This window comes from Drosophila serrata, unplaced genomic scaffold (genome assembly GCF_035046125.1).
Source record: "Drosophila serrata isolate PLE 108 unplaced genomic scaffold, ASM3504612v1 contig_334, whole genome shotgun sequence".
Taxonomy (NCBI): domain Eukaryota; kingdom Metazoa; phylum Arthropoda; class Insecta; order Diptera; family Drosophilidae; genus Drosophila; species Drosophila serrata.
The window spans coordinates 2,034,552-2,060,818 of record NW_028257232.1 but is presented as its reverse complement, the minus strand read 5'-3'; the positions used below and the strand labels follow the sequence as shown (position 1 = coordinate 2,060,818).

General features: G+C 47.9%; 6 protein-coding genes across 12 annotated transcripts; 3 read left to right on the top strand and 3 right to left on the bottom strand.

The window, feature by feature from the left end:
- Window positions 1–3: 3 nt before the first annotated feature.
- Window positions 4–8,569, bottom strand: LOC110180051 (uncharacterized). Of its 2 annotated transcripts, none has more exons than XM_020947672.2 (2): window positions 8,338–8,569; window positions 4–3,810 (listed from the first exon to the last, which is right to left on the bottom strand). In XM_020947672.2, exon 2 carries the CDS (start codon window positions 3,101–3,103, stop codon window positions 1,544–1,546), a length of 1,560 nt encoding a protein of 519 aa, XP_020803331.1. In that variant the 5' UTR covers window positions 3,104–3,810; window positions 8,338–8,569; the 3' UTR covers window positions 4–1,543. The 2 variants fall into 2 exon arrangements, with proteins under 2 accessions (XP_020803331.1, XP_086694051.1); XM_086837925.1 differs by having other exon boundaries at window positions 8,059–8,535.
- Window positions 8,570–10,308: 1,739 nt separating this feature from the next.
- LOC110180043 (uncharacterized) lies at window positions 10,309–13,589 on the top strand. Of its 2 annotated transcripts, none has more exons than XM_020947655.2 (6): window positions 10,309–10,670; window positions 10,749–11,179; window positions 11,236–11,474; window positions 11,539–11,687; window positions 11,754–11,890; window positions 11,949–13,589. In XM_020947655.2, the coding sequence occupies exons 2-6, from the start codon at window positions 10,802–10,804 to the stop codon at window positions 13,488–13,490; spliced, it is 2,445 nt and encodes an 814-aa protein (XP_020803314.2). In that variant the 5' UTR covers window positions 10,309–10,670; window positions 10,749–10,801; the 3' UTR covers window positions 13,491–13,589. The 2 variants fall into 2 exon arrangements, with proteins under 2 accessions (XP_020803314.2, XP_020803315.2); XM_020947656.2 differs by having other exon boundaries at window positions 10,320–10,670; window positions 10,718–11,179.
- LOC110180049 (uncharacterized) lies at window positions 13,154–14,203 on the top strand. Its single transcript, XM_020947670.2, has 2 exons — window positions 13,154–13,769; window positions 13,826–14,203. Exons 1-2 carry the CDS (start codon window positions 13,671–13,673, stop codon window positions 14,072–14,074), a joined length of 348 nt encoding a protein of 115 aa, XP_020803329.2. The 5' UTR covers window positions 13,154–13,670; the 3' UTR covers window positions 14,075–14,203.
- Window positions 14,190–21,538, bottom strand: LOC110180042 (glycogen debranching enzyme). 5 transcript variants are annotated; one of them, XM_086837882.1, is made up of 7 exons: window positions 21,233–21,538; window positions 19,075–19,415; window positions 18,533–18,890; window positions 17,077–18,480; window positions 16,149–17,004; window positions 15,912–16,089; window positions 14,190–15,847 (listed from the first exon to the last, which is right to left on the bottom strand). In XM_086837882.1, exons 2-7 carry the CDS (start codon window positions 19,413–19,415, stop codon window positions 14,356–14,358), a joined length of 4,629 nt encoding a protein of 1,542 aa, XP_086694008.1. In that variant the 5' UTR covers window positions 21,233–21,538; the 3' UTR covers window positions 14,190–14,355. The 5 variants fall into 5 exon arrangements, with proteins under 5 accessions (XP_086694008.1, XP_086694009.1, XP_086694005.1 ...); XM_086837883.1 differs by having other exon boundaries at window positions 21,187–21,249; XM_086837879.1 differs by lacking the exon at window positions 21,233–21,538 and adding an exon at window positions 20,203–20,886.
- Qsox1 (Quiescin sulfhydryl oxidase 1) lies at window positions 21,414–25,006 on the top strand. The gene is made up of 2 exons (XM_020947657.2): window positions 21,414–23,280; window positions 24,217–25,006. The coding sequence occupies exons 1-2, from the start codon at window positions 21,643–21,645 to the stop codon at window positions 24,700–24,702; spliced, it is 2,124 nt and encodes a 707-aa protein (XP_020803316.2). The 5' UTR covers window positions 21,414–21,642; the 3' UTR covers window positions 24,703–25,006.
- fsd (transmembrane protein fates-shifted) lies at window positions 24,844–26,244 on the bottom strand. Its single transcript, XM_020947668.2, has 2 exons — window positions 26,109–26,244; window positions 24,844–26,043 (listed from the first exon to the last, which is right to left on the bottom strand). The coding sequence occupies exons 1-2, from the start codon at window positions 26,176–26,178 to the stop codon at window positions 25,166–25,168; spliced, it is 948 nt and encodes a 315-aa protein (XP_020803327.2). The 5' UTR covers window positions 26,179–26,244; the 3' UTR covers window positions 24,844–25,165.
- Window positions 26,245–26,267: the final 23 nt, after the last annotated feature.

Genomic DNA, 26,267 nt, shown 5'->3' with positions numbered 1-26,267 from the left:
GGGTTTTTCGTATTCTTTACGTATCTGCTGGTAGTTTTTATTGGTAATTGCATTTCTCGATTTAATAATTAATCATAATAATTCCATTTCTTGTTGATTTTTCTTGTCCTTGTTTGTATATGTTGTATATGCATGGTATAAAGATGATGTTGCAGAAGCGAAAACAAGGGGAAATCACATTCAATCGCATATAACACGTGAGAGGAGACAGAGATAGAGTGAGAGATACTTTGAGTTGTATATTATTATAGTTTGCATTTTATTTCAAGGATACTTTCATAGTGGCTCCAGTATTCTACAGATTAGAGTTGCGCTCGCACTCGCCCAGTGCCTGGCATTTGTTCAGTTCAATTGTATTGCTAAGTATTGGGTGCGTACGTAAAACCATAATATGGCGTACTATCAAGTTGTCTGTGGTTCAGAGTCGTAGGTAGTCTGTGTCTCCCTCTTAGCTGCCTAGGAAACATGCGTTCGAGTTGGGGATCGGAGGTTTCGGATTTGGTTGGGGGTTCGAAGGAGTGTCGAGTGTTTATTCAGCATGATTTCATCGTTCTCTACGTCTCTACTATACGCTCTCCAGTTAGTTGCTTTTGCTTTCGTTTTTGTTTTGTTTTATTTTGATCTTACACATTAACTCTAAGTTGCCTTTGCTCTTCTTCCTTCAGCTTGTTATTGGTTTCTCTCGTTAAATATGTATTAATTACATTGATAATTAGTTTAATCATAATTTCCGTTTCTGTTCTTTCGTAAACAATTTTACATGATAGGATTCGCTCGTTCTTCCTTTGAGTGTGTCTGTGTAAGGATTCTCGTTCTCAGTAATTTGCTACAACAAAAACTATGCCTTAAAATAATACTTTAGTTTTAGTTACAGTGTTCATTCATTTTGTTTATGTCCTCTGCTCGCTGCTAACTTGGCATTTATCAATTTTGTTCTGTTTGTGTCTACCTCTAAAAAACAATCAACAAAGGAGAGTTGGGGGCTCAAATAAAATGGTTTGTAACTAATATATTTGTATATAAATGTACTTAATAGCGGGGGGATAAAGGAAAACGACAACTTAAACTAAGGCTTAATAATTAAGAGGGCTTTATGGGGGGATAGAGTTAGGTGTGGGTGGGGGGAAAACACTAATTACAAAGCGATATGGCCACACGATGTGTGTATCGTGTTGCTGTTTCTATTTTCTCTTTCGTAAATTTGTTAAATAACTAAAAAACTTGATATAACTTATAACCCAGGTCGGTCCATCCGTCCCTCCGTTCGTCTCTGTCTGTCTTTCTTGCCTTCAGTCCCGAGTCTAAGGTCCAAGTCCTGTTAGCCACGCTCCGCCGTTGCGCGCACATCTTAAAGCTATACACAAAAAGTTAAGTTAAATTGTATATAAAGATTTGCTTCCATCGTTTTCGGGTCTCCTCCAGCGGATGCTGGCTCCTGAGGTTCTCCTCGGACGCAATCTCGCCTCCTCTGCCTGGCGTGACCCGAACCACTTGCTGCTCCCTCCATATGCTGCTGCTGCTGCTGCTGCTGCTGCCGCCGCTGTCAACAATTCGTGTAGACGCCCTGCGTGTAATAGAGCTCCGTGATCCGTTCCGGCAGCGTGCTGTACAGGTTGGTGATCAGGTCAAGAGGCAGGCGGGACCACGCCTCCTTGATGCGGAAAATCAAGTCGTCCTTGCGAGAAAACTTCCTACCGCCGTCGAACACCTCGCGGATGAGCCAGCCCCACACGTTCTCCATGATGTTCAGATCGTGCGCAATGGTCGGCCACTTTTGTGTCTTCAACCCCTCGGCATTCAGCAGATCCTGGGCGGTGGGCAGGGCGTGCGACATCCAGTTGTGATCCTGCAGGACAAACTCAGTGCTGCCGCCCAGTTTCGTGACAATATTCGGTCGCTCCCTCATGATTGCCTCGATGCACGACTCTGGTCGCTGCTTGGCCGACGACACCTCCAGATGCAGGGCTCCGCCGACGCAGACCATCAGGTAGATGTACACAGAGTTGCCGCGTGGCCGTTGCGACAGCGTGCGCTCGTAGTTGCGCAAATCGTGGAAATAATAGGAGAAGCCATCAGGTCCGTCCAAATTGAACCGGCGCTCGTCATGGAACACCACTCGCCGCCAATGCTCCTCGCTCCACACAATGTACGTGTTGGCGAAGTTGAGGCGCTCCGTTTGATTGTACTGCGACAGCACTGGCTCCGTTTTAAGCTTCTTGGCACAGTTCGCTGAGCTGCTAGCGCTGGAGGAAGAGCTGCTGGACGAGGAGCTCGACGACGCGGATGATGAAGACGATGAGGACGAGGAGGCGGATGAGCTTGGAGCGACAGAGGCGGCTGAAGCGCGTAAGAGCGCATTTGCGGCCGCTGCAATATTGCTGCTGCTAGGAGCACCAACCGCCGCTACCCGGGACACAATGGTGGGCGAGACGCTGGATCCGTTCGACTGTTGGGTGGGCGCATGGCTGGAGGCAGTGCCGCCCGTACTCGAGCTGGCTGCCGAGAAGTTTGAGTTCTGGTTGAGGGCATGCACGGGCAGGTGCGATTGTGGCTGCTGACTCTTGAGAGGCTGCGGCTGTGGCGGTGGCGCCTGCTGCTGCTGCTGCGGTTGCTGCTGGTAGTACGGATGGTGGTGATGGTAGCTAATGTGCTGCTGGTGCTGGTGGATTGTTGGCTGCTTGAGCTGCAGCTGCTTCAGCTGCGTCTGCGACTGGGCCAGCAACTGTTGCTGGTGCTGCTGGTGGTGCTGTTGCTGCTGTTGGTGCTGCTGCTGTTGCTGTGGAATGGGCATCTGCTGGATGCCCGGATGCTTCAGGTAGTAGTGCAGGGCCATAAGGTTATTGGCACTGCTGGCTGTGCTGGTGGGTACGGGCACGGAGACGGGCACTACACCGGGATTGACAGTAATACCGTTGCCTACTCCACCCTGGAGCAGCTGGACTGTGGTGCCCGCTCCTACGGGTGGGCCATGTACGGCTGCAGCCGCCGCCGCTGCTGCTCCAATGGCGCCCGCACTGGCAGCCAGTTGGGCCGCCGATTTGGGGTCATAGATGAACTTGTTGAAGTTCTGCAGGTCGTCTGGACTGAGCACTAGCGTTTTCATTTGGAGTGGCTGTGAGTAAGTGTGTCTTTGCGGCTCTAAAGTCTGAGGTCTTAGTGCGGTTTCCGTTTCAGCTGCGCGCCGCTGGCTCAGCTGCTGCTCATGGATTTTCGGGGTTTGGAACCCTTCAAGTTGCTGGTTGGCTGTTGGGCTGGGCTAAATGCAAGTCCGGGTTTCGGGTCTCTATGTTACGAAGCTACGAAGCGAACACGCTCACGCACTTTCGGCTGGCTGGCTGGCTGACTCGATTTCCAAATTCGTTGCGCGTTCGACTTGGCAACCTGTTCCTCTCCTTCTTCTCTTTCGTTCCTCTGCGCCGCCGCGTCACCGTGCCTGCCTGCTCTCTCTCTCTCTTATCAAAGGGCTGCCCGATCGCCTCGGCTCTCCGACTTCTTCTGATTGCAAAACTCTCGGCGCTCGTAAAAAGATGTCGGTTTACTTTCCCACCGTCGTCGGGCACGTACAACAAGCGAGCGTTGTGTGTATGGTATGGTGTGTATGCTGGCCTGGCCGGTGTGTGTGTGTGTGTGTGTGTGTGCTGGAGCACTTCCAGTATGTTATCCTCTTTTGTTGAAGTGGTTTTTCTTGTCGCTGGCTCTGGCTGGTGCAGTTGCTCCGCTGGCGTGCAAATGTTTCCTTGTTTCTTTATTCTGTCGCTCTCTGTGGCCGTGTGGCTCTTAGGTATTCCGCTGTCGTCGACGTCGATTTACCTGGAATAAAATAAAAAGCAGGTATGTGAGAAAAGAGTCTTGTTTCACACTTTGCATTGTGTGTGCATGTATCTCCAGCGAGTGTATATATATATTGACTGCATCAGCAGCATGTATTCAATATTTTTCGGCTGGTGAAATCAACACACAAAACACAACAAGACGTCGACGTCCGTTTCTGAACAGATGTTCCGAGATGTGCTCGGATTTCAGGTCCCTTTTCAGTGTAGAAGAAAGGGTCTCTTTCAAGTGTATATTCCCTAAACCGAAATGGGAGCACACGCATACTCCACACACACACATATCCTATTAAGAGTGTGTGTGAATATTTTTTTTTGGAAATTTGCAGTATTTGCAATTTTCGGGTTTTCGCCAGCAGGTCTTTACTTCTCCGGCTGTTTACCTTTTGTTTTTCGTTTCGTTTGGTTTCGTTTCCTTTTCTTTCTCTTCTTCATTTCTTTTCTTTGGGAAACAAGTGGTTGGGTGTGGGGAATGTCAAAAGTGCACTGGCACAAAAGATGGCCAAGAGAATATATGAAGCTGGCAGGTGTTGCAAATCCTGCAGAGAATTGTTTTGCGATTGGCAGGCCAAAAATAGGTTCCCAGCGTATGGTTTTTTTTTTTCATTCTTTGCAAACCCAGCACAGCGATAAGGCTGCGGCCCCATCCCAGGCGGAGATTACCCAGCTAGTATATGGGAATGGAATGGTTATTGTTACGGGTGCGGGCAGTACGTGTATGTATTGGGCGTTATCATCTGACTCTGGCTATGACGACTCTTATTTTGATTCTGATTCCGATTCCGGCGACAACGCGCACGCACATCGCTCCCCCCATTCATAATCCCCACACTACCGTCTGGGCAGAAATCCCGCACCTATAATATATCTATATCTATATCTAATCGCCCCGAATGAATTTCAGCCCTACGTTATGGCCTTTTCAGGCGACGGCGACTTTAATACGCATGTTTTTCCCACCGCTCTCGCCCTTTGCCGTCGCCCTTGCCTGGCCTGTAATGAAATTAAAACTAAATTCAGCTCGCCACGGGGATGAAAATCGAGTTTTTCGATTCGACTAAGGGAAGAAAGCTGCTGCTGCTGCTGCAAACGTATGTATGTATCTGGGTGTATGTGCGGGGTTGCTGTCGTCGCGGCAGGACGCAGGATGTAGCTGCTATGGATGTGAATGCTCCTGTGGCTGTGTCAACCGAAGGGCTGTGTGTGTGTGTGTGTGCGATTGCTGCAACAAACTCGGTCGCTCTCCGATCGAAACTGCTGCAGCTGTGTGTGCCTGGAAACTGCTCCCCGCCTGCCTGGCCTGCCTTGGTTGGGGCAAAAGTTTCTCCGGTCGCAAGCCTGGTCAGCGGGTCGAAAGTTCAACGGAAAAGACCTTCGAACTAATACAGCATTTTTGCCAAGAAGAAACCCATACGGCATGAATCAGCAAATTGAAGTGTTGTGAAATTCGATGAGAAATTATGATCTTAAGAAGCACCCGGAATTTCGACAATAGAAATTTGAATTTCTATAAAACTTATACTTGTGTACATACTTCTTAATTGCTTGTAAATAAATTTAATAATTATACTTTTAGTTGTTTATAATTGATTGATGAAATTCTATGCAAAATCTTGTAAAACCTAACATAAAACCATCATTAAATAAATTCACTTTCTCAATGTTCAGTTGAGCCTTAACGTTCAATTTCAGATCAAATAAAAGAGTATTTTTTATCTATATCTAAAGATATAAACTGCATGACCAAGAAGCTGATGCGAAATTGTTTAGGATATAAAGTGAAATAGTTTTAAAAGTAGAAAAGACTAAGACACAAGAAGGAAAAAAGAAGCCAAGTTCTGGAAGGCAACCCCTCTATACTTTTTTATGATTTCCTTTTTTGGAAAAATCACAGTTTTTCAAATATCATAACTAAGCCAAAAATGCATTAATTTTAATTCGAAAAGTTCTCCTATGTTAGTTTTTAATAGGTTAACAAATCTGCATACTCAGTTTAAAACCTCAAATTTTTGGAATTTTTTGAAATTTTTAACGATGTAACCCCTTATAAAATTTTGAATAAAAAATTAACAGAAATGTATTTTCTTTCAAACATGTCTAGAAAGATTCGCCTGTTGATCCTGATCAAGAAAATATATAAATATAAATCGGAAATGACTCCTTCACTGCGTTTCAAGCTTCTGACTGAACCTAGAGTTCATATTTCAGCTATATGATATTGTCGTTTGATTCGGCCCATCCCGTTTTACAATTTGACAAATAAGACAATAAGAAAGTTTTTGTAAACATTAAACAAAAAAGGCGTGTATTACCTTTAAAATATTTTTCAGATTGGTTTACGGCCAATAAAGTCATTAAACCCAGACGGACGGCCTTTGTTTTAACATCCAGTAATTATTAGTATAATGGCAAAAAGGTGACTATTATTGAGACTGGCGTGTTACCCAATAAATTGACAAAACTTCTTGGAAGCTGGGAAATTGAAACCTGAATCCGTGGTTTGGTCAACTGTTTTGCCAAGTTTTCTAATTATCATTGTGGCGGCCTGACGGCGGACAGCTTTCTACAATTTGCGGAGAACACAAGTGCTACTCATACTTCTGGCTTCAATCGATGGCACAGCATTTTCCATACACATTTTCCGATCCGATTAGATTATTTCACATTCCTCTGCGCAATCACCGGAGAAGTTAGCAGTGGAAAGTGGAGTTCGGTCGGAGTTGCAGCCGCAGAGAGATAGCATTCGCAGTCGCCCGGCACTGATTGATAGTTGGGCTGCTGCTCTGCGAATTCTCAACTCACATGATAAGATAAGCTCGCAAATGCTCCGAGAACCATTGTTTGGCGCTGCGTGAACTTTGGCCTTGTGTTCGGCCAAAAAAAAAAAGAGACAAAGACAGAAACAAAACAAGAAACTGGTTGTACTTGAGGGGGAAACTACAGCCAGAGAAGCAGCAAGCTCTTTTCGATTTTTCGATGCTGGTTGCCAGCAGTTCGAAGCCCTTGGAATGCTGCTGGCAGGCCTAAAAAAGCAGAGTTTTTTCCAACGCTTTTCGCTCGGTTTTTGTAAGAGGGCTTTGTCTGTATATGTGCTACACACAATCTAATCAAATGCCCTTGATAAGTCTCTGAACTCCGGGATCTTTTGAGACTGCTGCTGCTGACTAATCACATTTTAAGCAATTGAGTCATGTCAGGGAAATGTTCATATACACGTTCGTTCAAATTCACTGTTTCTTCGTTTTTTATTTTGTGATTCAGTTTAATGAGGAATTTTCCGTGATTTTTACTAGTGTTCACTGGCTTTCATTGGCACATTTTGTCCCGTTTTGTAACGCGTCGACACTGTTTTTATGGCCGCGACTGTGACGCCCTGCGTGATTTGTTTTTGTTCGTTTTACGCTTTGCGGGGGGGATGCTCCCTCTTCCACTGCCTCACCCGCGCCCCATTACGGTTTCACGTTATGGTTTTAACGTTGCAGTCGTCAGTTTCCCGTTACGTTGCACTCACACACACACACGCACATGCACACAGAGAGCGAAAGAGACGCCGCGGCGAGCAAGATGCATGTGGGGGAGACGATGCAGACGATGGGGAGGGAGTTGAGGGCGACATGCATATGGACATGTGTAAATATCCAAAAATATAAAACGAACCCAGCGACTGAACCGACGTAATAAAATCCCTTCCGCGCTGCAGGCAGCGGCGCTGGCAGCGCAGCCACATGCTTTTGCTTCTATATTGAGCCAGCCAGCCCTTATGTGTTCAACTCTCCGTTATGTACAACAACACAACCAGTCCGTCCCGCATACATACAAGCGGGCACTCACACTCACAATCGCTGTCCGAGTCTATGTATGTATGTATGTTTCGTGCGTGTTTGTGCGCGTCGTGTTTTTGTGATGCCATCGTCGATATTGAAAGTACATGTGTACATACATATATAAGTACGTCTGTACGTGCGTGTGTTCATGTATATGCAGCTATGTACCAAAGAACGTTGAACGAGAATCGAGAATCGCGTTGGAAATGAACTGAACTGAACAAAACGGAATACAGCACAGCAGAAATGAAATGAAATTGCCTCTGTTTGCGAACAACGGGACGAAGATACGATCCGAAACGAAGAGGTGATTCTTTTTTTCAGTTAATTCTTTGCTTTGCACACACACTGTTTGCTGCCTTTATGTATGTATTGCCTATATACCCGTCCCGTACCGTACGTACTGCCTGTGTGTGTGTGTATCGTTTTCATTTTCACGGAACAAATATGGCTGCAGCACACAAAAAGCACTGCTTGGCCCACACTTTTTTCACTTTTTCACGCTCTTGTGGCTCGTTTTTTCGTTTTAAAGTACTGCTGACTGGCCGATTTGGGTTTCGTGGATTGGGATTCCGTTTGCGTTGCGTTTGTGGCTTGCCTTTCGGCTGCTTTTGGGGTCTGCGAGTGCGTGATTACGCCATTTTCTTTGCTCGTTGGCTTCGCACGCCCATCTTTCGAATTACCTTTGCGACTTTATTTCGATTCGATTGATCTCTGCACTCTCGCTGCACTCGCGGTCACTGTGAACGGAAGGGGCGCTGGTTCGATTGCCAATCAATTTATTGACTATTCACGGTTCCACGGGCTCGGAGCTCAGAGGGGATTTATTAAATGCAAAAAAACTCACGGGTTTTCACATTAGTGGTGGCAAACTATTAGCTATCGATCCTATCGATGTTTAGATAGTTTTCAATAATCGATGTTTATGCACTATCGATATTCTTTTAGTACACGACACGAAATCAAAAATACTAGAAAGTTGGATGGCGTTAGGAGATTCTGACGACACACGTTTAGTATTTCTCGAGCGGGAAGTTTAAATTTAAATAAAATTCTCTATTCTCGTACAATTTGCCACTCGCTCTCACTTGCATATCTTTTTTTATATTTTCAAACGAAGAAAAGATGCAACTCTAATCACAGTGTGGCAACGGCAATTTGAACTCGAGATACTATAATAAAAAATAAATAATCGATTTCTTAAAACTGTGTTTTAAAGTGTCTATATATTTAGGTTCCTAAAAATACATACAAATGTATGGAACATATGTTTATGTTACATATATTTTTACTCTAAATGATTTATAGTCTACATTTGTTTGTGGTAAGTACATAAGATAAGCATGTCATTTTTATTCTGAAACGCCCTATGCTGTTTTAAGAACCGCATTTTCCGGGAAAATATGAATCCGAGAAGTTGACAAGGTTTTAATTTGAATTTGTTATGCTTTAAAATTTAATAAAAGTAACATTTTGTGTTTCTGTTTATATTTTAATTTATTAAATTTTCAATTATTTTTAATTTTTCTAGTATACAAAATATTTTAATAAATAGTCTTAAACCAGTCAAATTTAGATTGCAGCTACTAGCATCTCCTCTTCACTTGTACGATTGATGTTAGTTAGATTATCCTCTAAACAAAAATCCGGAAGCTTAACACTGATGTCCGCCATATGCCGTAGCTTCCGAGAGATGGTGTAGTAAAGAATAATTAATGTAATTATGATTAGCATGGAGCCCACGATGGGCCACGTATTACTGGCTACATTGTGTTCCTGCTCCACACTTGAATCCTTCACAGCCATCAAAGTCCTTACGACGAATCCATTCGCCTTAGTTAGCAGAGTTAGCATTGTCATAAGATCTAGCAGAAGCGATTTCCTCTCCATTATATTAAACAGCCAGACTCCGACTAATCATTAGAATGGAATGGCTTGAATTAAATAGCAACCAATATTTTGCTGATAATTCCTACGTATTCGCAAGAATTAGGAAGAGAGATCTTGAACTTTTTTACTGCAGAACACTCTATCTATTTCTATGGAAAGCTCTTGCTACCCAGTCAAGAGTAATTTCCGACCATATAAATTATATATGTACATATGTATGTATGTATATTCTTGATCAGCATCAATAACTATCTCTATCTCTATCTCTCTGTCTCCCTCTCTCTCTTTCTCTCTTCCTCTGTTAATCTCTAGAGATATCGCTTTCTCTCTATCTCTGCTTATCTCTCGAGATATCTCTTTCTCTCTCGCTCACACTTTCTCTGTTCTCCTCACTTGGGGGGACTATAAATACAGGCACTGCCTTCTCACCGACCTCAGTCTGTCCGCGGCCTCCCCGCTGTTTACATCTATAGTGATAGTGATTGTTCTTCGACTCCAAAAATATTACTGATCAGTGCAATACATCTGGATAACCAGGAAGACCTTCTGCCATGAATGCAAAGCCCAATTGCAATCACCAAGGAATGAAATAAGCAATGACGAATAAAATTAACCTCTACTGCGGTAAGTCTTAACAATGGAAATAATATCATATATAATGAAGAAATCCCTCACAAACATTTGAAAAAACCGATAAAAAAGAAAATTAATCGATGTTTTTATCGATGTTGAAATTAAATTTGGAAAGTCAGCTGATTTGGCACAATCCGCAACCAGTATTTTTTATGGATTGTGCTGCAGCGAAAGCTGGCCACACCGACGGTCTTTTGATGACGACAAATTTGTTTTAAAAAGTTTCTTTAAAAATGCGCAAGCTCTCCGACGCTACGCCCGCACACGTATTTGGAACAAATGTTTGCTGAACAACGGTTGCCCACTCAATGTAAGCGCCAATACCTCTTCCACCGCCGCCGCCGTCGCCGCCGGAATATTTTGTTTACAGTTTTGCTTGCACAAGTGCACAAGTCCAAGTCATCGGTTCAGCTTCGGTTACGGTGTCGGCCTTAATATTAGTGGCAAAAACGCAGTCGAACATTAGTTCACACCGTATCGCTAGCAGTCGCAGGTAAGTGCTTATCAGAACAGCCCTCGTCCAGCCCCCATTGTCTGTAGCTATCTCTTCACCTTTTGCCTACGCGGCCAGACACTCTCAATCGAAGAGAAAGTAAGGCGGACATCCCTTTTGCCGACGACAAGATGATGCTGGCCCACTCCGGACATGTGATGACGCTGGCCAATAGCATAATAGGCGTTGGGATCCTGGCCATGCCCTTCTGCTTCCAGAAATGTGGCATTCTGCTGTCCATCCTGCTGCTCGTGCTGAGCAATGGCATCACGAGGGTGTGCTGCCACTACCTGATCAAGACCTCACTGCTGACACGTAGGAAGAGCTTCGAGCTGCTCGGCCTGCACGCGTTCGGCGCTTCCGGCAAGCTGCTGGTGGAGTTGTGCATCATTGGCTATCTGATTGGAACGTGCATCACCTACTTCGTGGTCGTGGGGGATCTGGGGCCGCAGATAATAGCTAAGCTGTTTGCGCTAAACGTGGCCGAGCATATGCACCTGCGCAGCCTTGTAAGAGAGATGATATTTGTTCTCTTCATGAATCTGTACTAATCTTTAATCTCTAGGTAATGGTGGTGGTTACTGTGGTCTGCATTGTGCCGCTGGGCATGCTGCGGAATGTGGACAGTCTGTCAGCTGTGTGCACCGCCTCCATTGGCTTCTACGTCTGCCTGATGCTCAAGATCGTGCTGGAGGCAGAAAGCCACATAGCGGCGAATGATTGGACAGAGAAGGTTCTCTACTGGGAGCCTGCGGGCGTGCTCCAGTGCTTGCCCATTTTCAGCATGGCGCTCTCCTGTCAAATGTGCGTACTCCGAACCTGTAAATCCCTTTTTAGTGAATATTTATCAATCTGTATCTGCGTGCAGGCAGCTGTTTGAGGTCTTCGAGAGCATTAACAACCAGAGTCTCGACAAGTTGAACGGCATTGTGCGCAACGCCACTTGGATCTGTACGTTTGTTTACATATCTGTTGGCTTTTTCGGCTATGTGGCCTTTTGCACCCATACGTTTTCAGGTGAGTACAAAAGACCAGCTTTGTTTACGCATTTTCTAAACGTTATATTCTCTTACGTACTCTCAGGCAACATTCTGGTGAATTTGTCGACCTCTTTCGGCAGTGATATCATCAAAATAGGCTTTGTGCTGTCGATTGCATTCAGCTTTCCTCTGGTTATCTTTCCCTGCAGGGCCAGTATCTACTCTCTGCTGTACAGAAAGGTAAGCAAACGATCCCCTTAAGTGCTCTGTGACTGATAAATGGCCATTGCATTGACAGGGACACACGGAAAGCAGCAGTTACATACCTGAGCAGCGCTTCCGGCTTATCACTATCTTCATTGTGGGCTTTTCGCTATGCGTGGCGCTAGTCATTCCCTCCGTGGAGCTTATCATTGGTCTGGTTGGCTCAACCATTGGCGTGGCCATTTGCATCATGTTCCCCGCCTCCAGCTTCCGCAAGATCATCAAGAAGGAGTCCATGGAACGCACTCTCGCCCAGTTTGTATTTGTCAGCGGATTTCTGCTTATGATCCTGGGTACCTACGCCAACCTGAGTGCGATTGATGAGCAGAGTTCTGGGCCGGAGTTCGATGTTGTACAGTTGGTCACCCCTCTGTATCCGGAAGGCCAAATGCCAGCGATGCTACCGAAACATTTGGCCAAGGATCCGGCTGAAAGTGATAAGAACGTTTTGTTGCAGAAGCTGGAAGTCCAGAATCCCAATATTATTGTGGATTCCTTGGGCGAGAAGATTATGGAGAAGCCAAAGGAGAAACCATCGGAGTCACCCTTACCCCCACTGCCCATCGATGAGGTTCATGTCGTTCCCTTGGAGAATGCTAAGGCGGGAAGCGAAGTGAAGAAACCTGTTAAAGTTGAGGACGAAGTACAGCCACCGGAAGTGAAACTAGTAGACGTAAACCTCACAGCTCCTAAGCCCAAGGAGAACCCACCGCCCATTGCTGCCGCTCCGACAGAGACTCCTAAAATGGGAACAGCAAGCAATACAATTGACGGAGCGGCTATCAAGAAAGAGGAGGAAGTGGCCGCCGAGGAGCAAAAGGAGAGCAAAGCCAATGCAGATGAGCTTCTGAAAACGCAAAAGGAGTTGAAGGAGACAAAGAAACTGCTGGCCAAGACCGTGGGAGAGCTGAACGAAGAACTAGCCAAAAACAGCCCACTCAACCAGCCAGCTGTGCCGGCTAAGGAGGAACTGAAAAAAGAGGCCGAGGCTGAGGAGTCAAAGGAGCCCAAAAAACAGCCGACACCCGTTGCCGAGGCAAAGGCAGAGCTCAGGCCCAAGGCTTCCCTGATGGATATCCTCACCGAAAATGCTCATTTGCGCGAAGAAAAGGAAGCCCATGCCGGCGTTTTCGAGCCGCTGTCATATAAAACCGGTGAGCTCCTGAAAAACACAAGTGTGGACACATCGTCCCTCATCAAACGATTGCCCATACCACTGGCCCTCATGGTGAATGCAACGCTGGGGGCCAAGGAGGCAGTCAATGGCACAGTCCCCGAGGCTAAAAAGCCAAATATCGAGGATAACGTGGAGGCCATTCGGAGAGAGCTGCTTAACCGGAGGACTGAGCAGCCGCTGACGAGGATCAAGCGGGAGGCTGGCGAGAACTGCCTTCGCGAACCGAAGTTAGATGAAGTCAATAATAACCATTTGGCGGCAGCAGCTGGCTTGAGCTTAAACCTGGAGAGTATTGGACGCGATCTCAAGTCTATCAAGGATGAAGATGTTGAGATAACCACTGAAAACGAAGTCTACCAACCGAGTCCCAACGGAACCCAACCTCCGCATCTTACGTAAGCTTTATGTACATAAACTATACACGTATTTATTTAGTGTGTAAGAGCGACGCAGCAGGCTAGGCGAGAGCATATAGAAATATATATATTTATATTGATATTTGAATACCTGTAATTGAGTTTGCCAGTCGCAAAATCAAATTTCGTGTGTAAACCCATAGCCCAGAATTCACCATTCAAAATGTCCATCATACTCAATGTTGTCCAGCAATATGTGTTGGAGAAGGCCTGCGATTTGACCTGCGAGGCAGCCTTGACCGTCCTAAGAATATGGAGCGGTGTGAGTAGCTGGCAGCCAGATTTTTCTTTTTCAAGTTGAAAGTTCTTGCTTTCCAGCCAAAGCTAAAGGAGAAGGCAGAGCAGGAACAGCCTAAGCTAGAAAGGGTCCTGACCCCAGAGCCAGAGTCATTGTCAATGCCAGTACCTTTGCCTCCGACCAAGCCCATTTGCCAGGCTACCATATCCCCGGAGATCCCAACAGCCTTTAAGAATGTGGGACGCGATGCTCCACGCTTCAACAGCGGATCCATTGATCCTCCTCAGTGCTCCTGCATGCGTGTGTGCCGCGACAGCTACTTCTCTTAAACCAGGTTGGCTCTCGTTTTAGTAAAAGTTTTTCGCAATATTAAGGTTACCCACGGAACGGAATCGAAGAATCAACAGAATGAAACAATACGCGCTCATTAAATAAAGCTTGGAATAGTTTAAAATCAATTGCAACTGTAATAGATTAGGAATTAGCAAAAATGACAAGGACAAAGCTGGCTAGGAAGATTATTCCCAATCCGTATCCAAGGTGTAACAACTAACAGGTCTAAATTTTGAGTATGCAACGGTGGATCCCTTTTCGTCCCTCTGGGATATTCTTAGGCCACGTCCGCTCCCAGGGAGTGCAGGTCGTACAGCACCTCCAGGATGGCAGCCACACTCCAGGCCTGCGTGCGACACGAGTCGCCGCAGTAGGAACCATTGTCGTTGGTCAACTCGGGCAGGCCTCGCCAGTGGGACGTCTGCATCTCCCGCAGATGGTTACGCAGAATGGCCCACGTTTCGGCAATGGTTTCATCCAGATGGCCACACTTCTTGGCGAAGATTAGGCGCGCTCTCAGATAGAATCCAATGGGCCAGACCCACTCCGGTCCCTGGTGATAGTTGGCGCCATGCGCCACCGTGCAATCAGTGGAGTCGTTGGAGTTGTCATAGTTGGCCCTGTAGTTCCAGTCCTCGGGATCCAGCGTCTTCATGCCCAGCGGCCCCAGTATGTACTTCTTGGCCTGCTCCAGGGCACGCCAGGCGTTCTGGGGATTGCACAGCTCCGGGGCGACAGTCAAGGTAATGGGGAAATTGCAGCGCAGCTGGTAGTCAGTCCAGCTCTGGGTGGCTCCGTAACTGTCCTTGTAAATCTGCTTCTTGTTAGCAAGCGACCCAGTCTCCGACTCCGACACGTAGAAGTGCCGGTCGAAGTTGTCCCTGATGCGATCTGCCCACTCCTTGTAGGTCCACTTGGTCTTCTCGCCCGACGGCCCCTTACGCTCGACGCCTGTATACGGGATCTGTTCCTTCTCGGCCAGGCCCTGCATGAACCGAAGCACGGCATACTGCAGGCCAATGAGCTCCACCGCGGATCCATCACGTGGCGTACTCGGTCTTCCCTTGTTCCCTGCCTTCTGGGAGGAGCCCATCTTGTCCATCCAGGTGCCGCAGTTGAAGTTGTTGCCGCCAAACACGAACCCAGTCTCCGGATGCACGCCAATGTGATTGTTAAAGCCCTGATCCACCATGTGGGCATCGATTTCGTAGCCGGCGTTGCGCTCTCGATACTGTAGTCCCTGGAAATGCACCTGCAGAGCCTCCTGCATTACGTCGAAGAGCAGCTGATCGAAGGCGCCTGGAGCATGGGCCTCGGCATCGTCGTATGGAAACAGGCGTGACACCTTGTCCCGCAGGATCTCAGCGCCTTTGGGTGCAGCCTCAACGTACTGTTTGATGCAGTACATCCACCACCAGACGGCGTCGCGGCAATTGAAACGCGGTTTGCTGCCACTGTCCAGAAGATTGGGAATCAACCCATGCCGCAGGGTCTGGCCAAAGCCAATGATGATGTAGCGGGCCTCGTTGTAGCGGCCGGTCAGGAACATGGAGCCGCGCAGGGCGATAAAGGTGTCGCGACCCCAGCAGCGCATGTAGCCGGTGGAGAAATGCGGAAGGCCGGCGGACAGGGTCACACACTGCTTCGGTGGCTTGGGTGGACTGATGGCAGGACTGAAGCCGGGAAGATTCGCCGACTTGCAGACGGAGAGGAACTGCAGCGTGGACAGGGCCAGCGACTGGGTGAAACTGTGTCCGTTCTTGATGAAACTGAAAGGGATACGATAGGGAATTGCATTAACTGGGCAGATCAAGGGCCTTTAAAATCACTTACTCGGGCATCAATTCGTTGACTTGGTTGATGAGCACATTGTAGACGCCACTGATGATGGCATCAAAGTAGCAGGGCACCAGATAGCGTGGAATATTCTTGAGAGGCTCAAAGGCCGTCTTTAGCCAGGCGGACAGTGGTTTCAGATCCTCGTAGCTGTTCAATCGATCAGCAATGTAATCTATAGAGGGAATCTGTTAGAGACACGACTTTAAAGCTCATTTTGAATGGTCACCAAACCTATCATCCAGTTGCCATCGCGCAGATTGTTGCACAGCGGATGGCCCAGGTCATTCTTGGGCGAGATCTCCGTCAGCAGAGAGACGAAGCCCTGAAGGCCGCAGTACACAATCTGGCCAAAGTTGGGTATGTCGTAGGCAGATCCTCCATGGCCCAGATCACGCTCCTCCTGGTCGCAGCTGAACAGAGCTCCGCTCAGGGCCACCAGATCCAGCTTCGAGACGATGGCCTGCAACTGAGACCACTCCTCGCCCGCTCCCAGCCGTAGGTCGTTCGTGAGCTTCTGCAACTTCCCAAAGCTGGCACGCGGACCCGGATGCACGGAGACCCTAATGGCCACCACGGTGCCTGGGCGTAAATTGACAAACTTGAGCTCCGTGTTGTTGCCGTCCACAAAGGCTTGGGTCTGGAAGACCGTAGACTTCCCCAATGGGATGTGCTCCTGGAGGTGCAATTCAAACTGGGTGAAGCCGTTGATCACGTTGGGGTCCTTCTCGAAGGGAGCCGGCCGGTCGAAGGGCTTGTCGCTCTTCGTGGTCAGACTGGCCTCCAAAATGATCTCGTCCAGCACGCCCTCAAATCTCAGCGATCGGATCCCGGTGGGTCCGGCATTCGGATACGGATAGCCGAAGGCCGTGTGGGCCACCAGGATAACCGACTGGTGAGTGGTGGGCGAGTGACGTGTGACGGCCACCACATTGGGGTCCATCTGGTCCACATACACCTGGCTGAAGCCCTCTTCTGCTAGCTGGCCGTGAAGTAGATTCAACGCCCGCTTCGCACCCATAATCCCAGACTTTGAATCGACGCCCTTGCCCCATTCTTGGTAAGTGCGCTCCTCATCTACCACATGGATCTGTTAAAAAAGATGTGATAATAAGAATAATTTTTAAATTATAGAAAGATGAATTGAGTTAGCATCACTTACATGATGAGGCACCAGCTCGTCGTAGCCACGATTACTTCCTGTGGCACAGCAGGCCATGGAGACCAGGGCAGCCGATGGGAGCAGGTCGTAAACGGAACGCTTCTCCACCGGCGATGGATTGTCGTGGGTGAGGTCTAGAAATAGAGCATGCGCCACACTGGGGGCTTCGTGACGCGACGAGTTGGCATAAAAGCCGCCCACGGGCACACCGCCATAACGGTAGACCAGGCGTCCCTGCTCGTGCGAGTCCCAGGCGGAGAGCGCTTCCCGGATCAGAGAGGTGATACCCAGTCGATTGACAAACACATTGTCCGTGGCATCTGAATTGGTGAACAGCTCCGCCACCACATACAGTTCCGGGTTGATCTTACGCGCGGCATCCAGAAGATACTCGGCCACATGCAGCGGCGTGGAGTGGCAGTTGTCCAGGCGCACGCCATCGAATATGCGCGCCGTGGTCTCCACATACTCGGTCATGTGCTTCCACAGGTAGGGACTATCCTCTGGCTTCCTGCCAAAGCGCAGCTTCACACTATCGCCCCACGAAATGAGCTCTCGCTTGAGGTAGACATTGGCGCGGCCCGGCTGCTCCTCGGCAAAGTCTCGGAGCGGATCACTAGAACCCATCACCCAGCCGTTGTGGGCCATAAAGAACTCACCCGCCTTGGCGTACATATCGGCCTCGATCTCGGTTAGGGACTTGCCCAGAGTGCCCGTGTGCGTGAAGTAGACCATGAAAACCGAGTGCTTCTCGGAGATCTCCTTTACTCGGGGTCCATCTCCCTGGACTCTTTCGTAGCGCACGCCGGCCAGGACGTTGTCGATGGCATAGGTGAGGTAGCCCTGGATCTCGGCGCGTACACGTTCGTTAAGGGAGTCCAGGTGACGGCGAAGGGTTTCGGCGCACTTGCGGAACCGGGACTCCTCATCGAAGCAGTCGCCATGGAAAGCATTAAAGATCTCCAGTGCCCGCTCGAAATTAATGGTGCTGGCCAAGCGTCGATATTCCGGGTCCTGTATCAGTTGGATCTCATCGAAGCGTGACTCGTTGGCCACGTTCTTAGGCGGCTCGCGAGTCCGCACCTGAGTCATGAACTCGTTCACGTACTTCATGACGTCGCACTGATACAGCTCGTGGATATTGACCTTGGACAGATAGGAGGTGTGCAACTGGTACTTTAAAGCTTCCAAATGGCACTCCTGATCGATGACCTGGGGCACACCCACGTGCTCCAGGCTGCCCTCGGATATGTCCAGCCCGCACTGGGCAAAGGCGGCGTCAAGCAGAAAGGCAGGGCGCAGATAGGGACAGGTGGCGCATGAGTAGGTGGCATCCGGATGCTGCAACAGCCACTCGGACTCGTTGGCCGTATGATTGAGCACGATGTCGCAGATGGAGGCCACCTGGAAAGGTATCATTAGACTCTGTATCTAAATACATATCGCATATCCTTACCCCCCATTCCTGACGACACTTCTTGATGACCTTCTCGACCTCCTCGAAGCTGACCTTTCCACCCTTCTGGTTGGCGTAGATGGAGCTCACCCTAAGCTGGTCACGCAGCGAGTAGCAGGAACGGGAGCCGCCCAGCTCCTGGATGGGCGTGAAGTGGATCACATTGTAACCAGCCTCCTTGGCCACGCGTAGCTTGGCCTCCCAGGAATTCAGCGGTCCCAGGAGCTTTGTCAGCACCGTTTGACAGCGCACCGAGTCCAGGGGAATGGTCTTCTGGGCGCCCGGTGGACCCACATGCAGGGTAGGCTCCACTTGGACATACAAAGCCCCATCGGCGCCCGAGCTGCCAGTGTCTGGTCTGAAATTAAACGTTGATTAATACAATTCTGGCAATGAATTGAAATCAATTAATGTTTTTGGAAGCTTTATGATCTTTATGGATTCCTCCATTCCTTTCTCAATTTCATATATTTTCAGTATATTATATTAAATTTAAATTATTCAAGGTTAAAAGATTATAAACCCCTCCTGAAATGACTCACCTCTCCAAATACCTGAAGTAGAAGTGAAACGTTCCCGACATATTCAATTCCACCTGACTGTAGATGTCCGTATCGACGACATGGGCCTCTGGATGCATCACCGATGTGATCTGTTTGCCACTGCTCAGTTGCCATCCCAAAACCCGGTACTCGGTGCGTACGAACTTCTGTCCCTCGGCGGGGTAGTTGGTGTACAGGACAATCTTCCGGCCCAGCAGCGAGGCATCCGGATGGACACTTAGCTTGGAGCCCCTCTTAAGGCGGTACAGCACATGCTCGGCGTTCTGACCCTCGCTGATGGGTATACTGTGCGACTCCGTCTCCTTGCCCATGGTGCTCATCTAAAGAAATCCGGAAATCGGTTACACAATCGCTAAGCGTCACATCGATGATTACACATGAACATGGGCGTTGTTATGCATGGAATGTACAGTAAGTCGAACTATTTATAATCCCGAAGCCAGCACTATCTCTGAGATCTCTTTAAACTAATTAGCAACCTTTTAAAAAGGCTATTTTAAAATGAGATTAACGTTGGTTCCAAGATTCAACCGGTATGAGGTACAGAAGTTGGAAATCTCTTGTAATTTGTGAGACACTTTTTAAAGGATAAATTTGCCAGATATTGATCACTGATATATTGAAGGAATATATAGAATTTGAACCAACAAAACCGTTAAAGATTAATCTCTATATTTGAATTTAAAGTTGTTTAGAAAAGAGATCTTTATAGATCCATTTTGAGGAGTTATGAAACATTTTATGTTGTAATATTTCCAATCGGAAAAACGCACACACAAAGGCATCTTCTTGTTAAAACACCACCACAGTGCGAGCAGAATCTTAGAGGTTTTTTTCTGATTAATCTGAGCGTCTAATAGGACTAAACACTGTGACTAAGTATAGTCTTTTGCTTTGCTGTTTGCGAGGAGCACCCGGCACTATGACTGCAGCATCGCCGGCACGGATTGCATGTTTTATATTCATGGTGGCCTCCACTCACACACTCTGGACACACACACACACACACCCACATACATCTGTATGCAGCTATGGATTATGGACACTAGGGACACGGAACACGAACACTGGGAACACACCGATGATGATCAGTTGGGGCGATAATACCTCACGGCGGCGGATGATTTGATTTGATACGATCTCGGCACTGCCTGCATTGCCCATTGCCTTAGCATTTGCACTTGGAACGGTTCTAATCGCGACTGATTCTGGCTCTGATCTTCCGCCGGATTTTGCCTGCTCCAGAGGGGCCTGCTTCCTCTTTCTCTCGGGCAATCCGTTGTCTGCTTCTTCCCCTTTTTCGATTTGCAAAGGAACTGCTACTGCTGCGTTATCGATCGCCGCGAAAAAGCCCCAGAGCCAGCGAAAGAGCTGAAAGCGCATCAAGATCCGGAGCATGCTCCTCCAGAGCCAATGGAATCCCTCGTTCAGCATGACGGCCACTGACTACTAAATACGGTTCTTCGTGGTCTTTTGGTTGCCAGGAATTTCTGGTCGCCGCAATCTCAAATGGAGCATTAAAACAGAAATATGTACGTTTTAATCGCGCTCAATTGTCAATCACACACACACGGACACACATACACAACGCGACGACGAAAGCCACCAGGGGCGTCTGATCACGGGGGACTCAGGTACTGTGTGTGGGGAATGTGCAATGTTTCTGTTGAAATTCCCTGATGCATTATCGACATGTGGCGCCTACGTGAATATTAGACAAAAAGGTGTTCACGATTAGCCGCTAGAGCCTTATCAACATTGAATTTTCACTAACAGGTCAGGGAATAAAAATAATTTTTGCACAAAACAAGCACAAAAGCACACACTCACACACGTTCAGCGCATTTGTATGTAGGTCAAGGAATTGCACTTGTTTGCCGGTAGATGGCCTCGGAACATTTGTATATATATAGAATTTTGGCTAATTTATAAAAGTTCCCACTCCTTTATCTATAGATTTTTGCACTTATCTCGCCGCATTCATTCACATTATCACTCATCTCAGTCAAAAATTGGTTTGTGTAAATATGGGGATGCAAATGTCGCGATTTTTAGAAATTTATCACTATTATTTGGAATGATATTGTTTACTTTTTGAACCTAAAAATCTAGCTGAAAAATTGAACTTTTACGTTACCAGCTGAAATACGTTCTGCTTCTTCTGTTCTCAAGGTGACCTTTCTAGTTTTTGTGGTCATCAGCTGTTGGGGCGTTGCGCAGCCCCCTCACCCCGTCTCACCCAAGACCCGTAAAAGACGCTTGTAAACAAAACACAGCTGTTGGCCAATGTTTACAATGTCAACCTGTATGTATGTGTGCAATTTTTGTATACTATTTTTGATTGAGCAATTTGCTTCCTATTAAAATAAAAACTTTAGTTTATGTTAAAGCCGCCGTTTAATTTAATTAATTGGTAAAATAACGAATAAATAAATTTGATGTTGTTATTTAGAAGTGCGTTATCGATATGTCAAAAGGTTGTTAAGAGCTTTTTAAAGCTTTAAGTGTAACAAGTTGCAGTGGAATCTGATATACTGAAAAATAGGTATGGTGATTTTGGAGGATTTAAGAAATTATGGCTTGGCCACACTAGACACCGCGAGTGAGAGTAAGAGAGCAAATTTGTTACTAATCAAACAATTGACCATAAAACATTCCAAATGCGCTGAAGCCGAGACTTATCGCACAGTCGCGTTCCACTTCGCATTCCGTACGAATCGCTACCGTCTCCAGCAAATCGGGAAAATGTCGGTGGCGCAGCACCTGATTGTTTTTACAATTGGCGGACTGCTTCTGGGATTCCTGGGGCCAAGTTCCGCGGGAGTTCCTCTGTCGCGGTATGAAGCCACGCTCAAGCAGCAATCGGAGGTCGAGGATCCGTCTCTGGGGCTCTACGACGACAACGACAAGGTGGTCCGGCTGAATGTTGACAACTTCAATGCCACGGTGTTGGACCAGAACCGAGGGGCGCTCGTCGAGTTCTACAACACGTATTGCGGACACTGTCGGAGATTCGCACCCACCTACAAGGTGATAGCGGAGCACCTGTTGCCCTGGTCCGAGGTTCTCATTGTCGCCGCCATCGATTGTGCGGCGGAGGAGAACAACGGCGTCTGCCGCAACTACGAGGTGATGGGCTATCCCACGCTGCGCTATCTCGGACCCGGTTTCCAGCCCAGTGCTGGGCACTACGGCCAGAGCCTGCTGACCCAGGATGAGACCGAAATACGGGGACTGCTGGCGGGCATGCTGGCGGCGGAGAACATGACCAGCAGTCACAACAACACTCTCTGGCCCAGCTTTCACACCGTCACGGAGAATGACTCGGCGTCTAGCCTGTTCGAGGGACTCAGCAGCGTCAAGCAGTACGTGGCAGTGGTTCACGAGCCGGAAAACTCTACAGTGGGCATAGAAACGGCCATGTTCCTGCTCGCTTGGCCAGCGGTGGAAGTGCGTCGCGTCCTCGATGCCAAGGTGGCGGCCAAGTTCAAGATTGAGCCCATCAACCTGCCCCTCAGCCTGGTCGATCGCAAGGGAGAGATTAAAGCCTATGCGCCGGAAAATGCAAACAGTGAATCCTACGCCAAGCAGATCGAAAAGGTGCTACGGGAGAAGAACATCACACCCAGGCCGGTGAAGCTGGTGCAACCACGGACCACAGTCGCCACAAAGAGTGGGGAACAGAGCGACCTCATCAAGGAGGTGCAGCGTAACAAGCACTTCGTCTACCAGGCGGATCTCGAGCAGGCTATTCGCACGGTGCTGCACAACGAGGCCTCCAAGGTGAACGATATTGGCGGTGAGCGGCTGCTTGCCCTCCAGCGCTTCCTGACCGTGCTGCAGCGCTACAATCCGCTGGGCGCCAACGGCCACAAGCTAGTCAACCACCTCAAGGACTATGTGGTGCAGTTCAACGAGCAGCTCTCGGGAGAGCAGTTCGAGCAGGAGCTGAAGCGACTGGAGGCCCAACTCTCGCCCGTCTACTCCTCTACACACTTTGTGGGATGCGCTGGCTCTAAGCCCCGCCTGCGTGGCTACAGCTGCTCTTTGTGGACTCTATTCCACTTCATGACAGTGCAGGCAGAGTCCAACGAGGAGTCGTCGGATCCGCTGGAAGTCCTGCAGGCCATGCATGGCTACATCAAGAACTTCTTCGGCTGCACCGAATGCGCCGAGCACTTTCAGGTGAGTCAGGCTTCTGTATGATCTACGTGTTAATGACCACCATAGTGCTGACTAGGCGGGGGATGAGAGTTGATTACCAAACGAAAGATTTAAACGCTGACTGGGCTCTGCCGGGATTTTTCCATCAGCTTAATTCGATACAAAAACCAATTGACTTCAGGTATAATATTGGCCTACAAAAGCCGCTACACTTGTATATATTTAAGTGCTGCGTTAATTAAATAACTCACTCTTTGGATCAGCACACTGTCATAGCTGTTAGTTGCTTAGTTGGCTAGCCACCTGTGTTATTGATTTAGCCACACGTACTAGGATTGTATAAGAGCACTAAGTAATCTAGGTGACTGGTGTTTACTAGTTCTACAGTCGCAGTTTTGATTATATAGAGGGAAGAGGTTGTGACTCATGCTGCAACTTTCTCCAACACCTTAATTTACCTGCTATTGTATTTGCTGAAGTGTTTGTAATATAGAAAAAGGGAAGCGTGTTCAATGCCATTCGATTCGATGTATGTAAACTTCCACGTATATAAAATCATACAAGTTATAGCCAGAAACCTTTCAGCAACGAATCCCACACAGATTAGATACAATGCAAATCATTGAGTGCCAGTAAGATACTACAGTAAGCAAGAGCAGTCAATGCTGATAATATATAACTGTTTTTTTTTGGTGGAATCCATTAAGAACACCTTTTCTTATCTATATAGTCTCTACTATTAGCAACTTTAGAAACAGCCTGAAGCATTTTAAGGCTTAGAAAGCACCTCAAAGATGTATTCATACAAGCCTCTGGGAATACTGTGCGAGTTATCACTGTAAATAAAAATTACACCTGTGTTTTTTAGGCCGCCACCTGTACCAACACTTTTTATTGTCTTTCCGATGACGTTCACTTATTGAGTAATTTTTGATATTTGTTGTTTACCCTCCGCAGGCAATGGCATCGCGACGCAAAATCTGGAGCGTGCCGAACAAGGAGGAGGCGGTTCTCTGGCTGTGGGCTGCACACAATGAGGTGAACCAGCGGCTGGCTGGTGACGATACCGAGGATCCTGAGTTCCCCAAACTGCAGTTCCCCAGTCCAAACAGCTGTCCAGAGTGCCGTAGATCGCCAGATACCAAGTCGGAGAACCTGGAGATCGATTGGAACAAGGACGCCGTTCTGGGCTTCCTCAGGAATATACACAATCCGCAGTTTATCAGCCGCTACGGCGTCCAGCGGGCGGAGCTGCTGCATCCGTCAGCGGATAAGATGCGGCAGAAGCGTCAAATATCCAGCGTCTTCACCGACATGGACATGCGAATGGGCATGCTGCTGTACGCCTTTTGCATCGTGATGATGGTGCTGGCCTTCAAGCTGTTTGTCTTCAAGGGATACCGCAAGAAGCCTTATGGACACGACCTGCTCGGTAAGGTATAGTGTGGTCGAATGGATAATCCCCGACAAAACTTCCGCTAATTGTAGAAAAAGATACGAACACCGATACCATGACCACCTCTCTGCAGAATGTCTTTGTGTTTTGTAATCGTGGCACTCAGCGTTAGGATTAAGATAAAAGTGTGTGTTGTGTATATATATTATGACAATTATCTTCCAGTTGTAGTCCCTAAAAACATAATCGCTTTTTTACAACGACAAGGATGCACCAAACGTGATTTTCCACTCCACAAGTAAACGCTCTTCTGTGTGCATCTGAATAAAAAAAATGAACAAAACATGAGAAGCTGTCGATACACTTGTTTCTTGGTACAGAAAGTAGCTCTCGAGATAACGACAGAACAAGTACATAAATAGTGTTCGCGAGCAGATAACAAACTCAGTGGTGATGACCTGCAGCAGTAAGGGCAGATAAGGCGAGGCTTCAGGTACGGGATGGATGAGTCTATTTCACGAATCTCTGGAAATCTGGATGCCACCAGGGCAATACTTTGTACTTTGAGATGCGAGGATACTTCACGGTCACGGACACACTTTGACTTCTGTCCTCGGCAAAGTCCAGCTCTAGATTCTTGGCCCACATGTCCGTGCAGAGGAGTTCCCGGGTGGCACGCAGACGATAACGGGCTCCCTGCTGGCCATACGAAAGCTGCGAGGGCGTGGGCACAAACTGGCGGCACAGGACAATCAACAGAACGACTCCCTCATTGGTATTTCCCTGAGCAGGAGCCAATTGGTCCCCCGCATCGTCTTCGACCAGAGCCTCCCAATCGTTGACTACTTGGCAGTGTTCCTCCTCCTCCTCCGATTCTTCACGCATTTGCACATACGGCTGGCGGTTCCAGAACTTGTAGCACATTATCCACAGACACTGGTACTGCTTCTGCCAGCAGGACACGAAGACGCGCTCCAGCAGCCAGTCCAGGTGGTAGCCCAGCTCCACGCGGACCTTTAGAGGTCGGTGGCAGTGAAAGAGTGCCTCGATGACCAGCGATCTCAAGGCTCGTGTATCACAGTTGCGTATCTGCTCAAGCTGCAGCTGGGCGGGCAGCTCCAGGTTCCAACCCGAGGTGACGCCGGTGCAGTGGCGCCGGTACATATTCCGCCAGAAGGCTCGCGAGGCCACCAACCGTGCAGTCTCCCTGCATATCAGAGCGAACGCCTGCACATCCTCCGGATCGATGTGCATGGCTATGTGGAACCAAATGTCGTGCCGCACATTAATCACCCCGCTCTCCGCCATGGACAGAGTGGGTGCAGTGGCTCGGAGCGTTGGCTTCTGCTTCACCGCGACGAAAACATCAGATTGGCGGGCATAAATAGCTGTGGACGGTGTAGAATGAGTTTTACTGAAATTTTTGGGCATATTTACGGCTGGCCTAGCTTACCACATTTCCCCCGGGTGCGGAAAAGTTTGTTTTGTATAAAATCATCACAATTTTCGGCATCCAAACTCATGTTTTGCCCATCATTAGGGATGGGAAAAATACATTAATGTATCGATATATCTTATCGATATATGATAAATTAAAAATATTTTGGTCTAA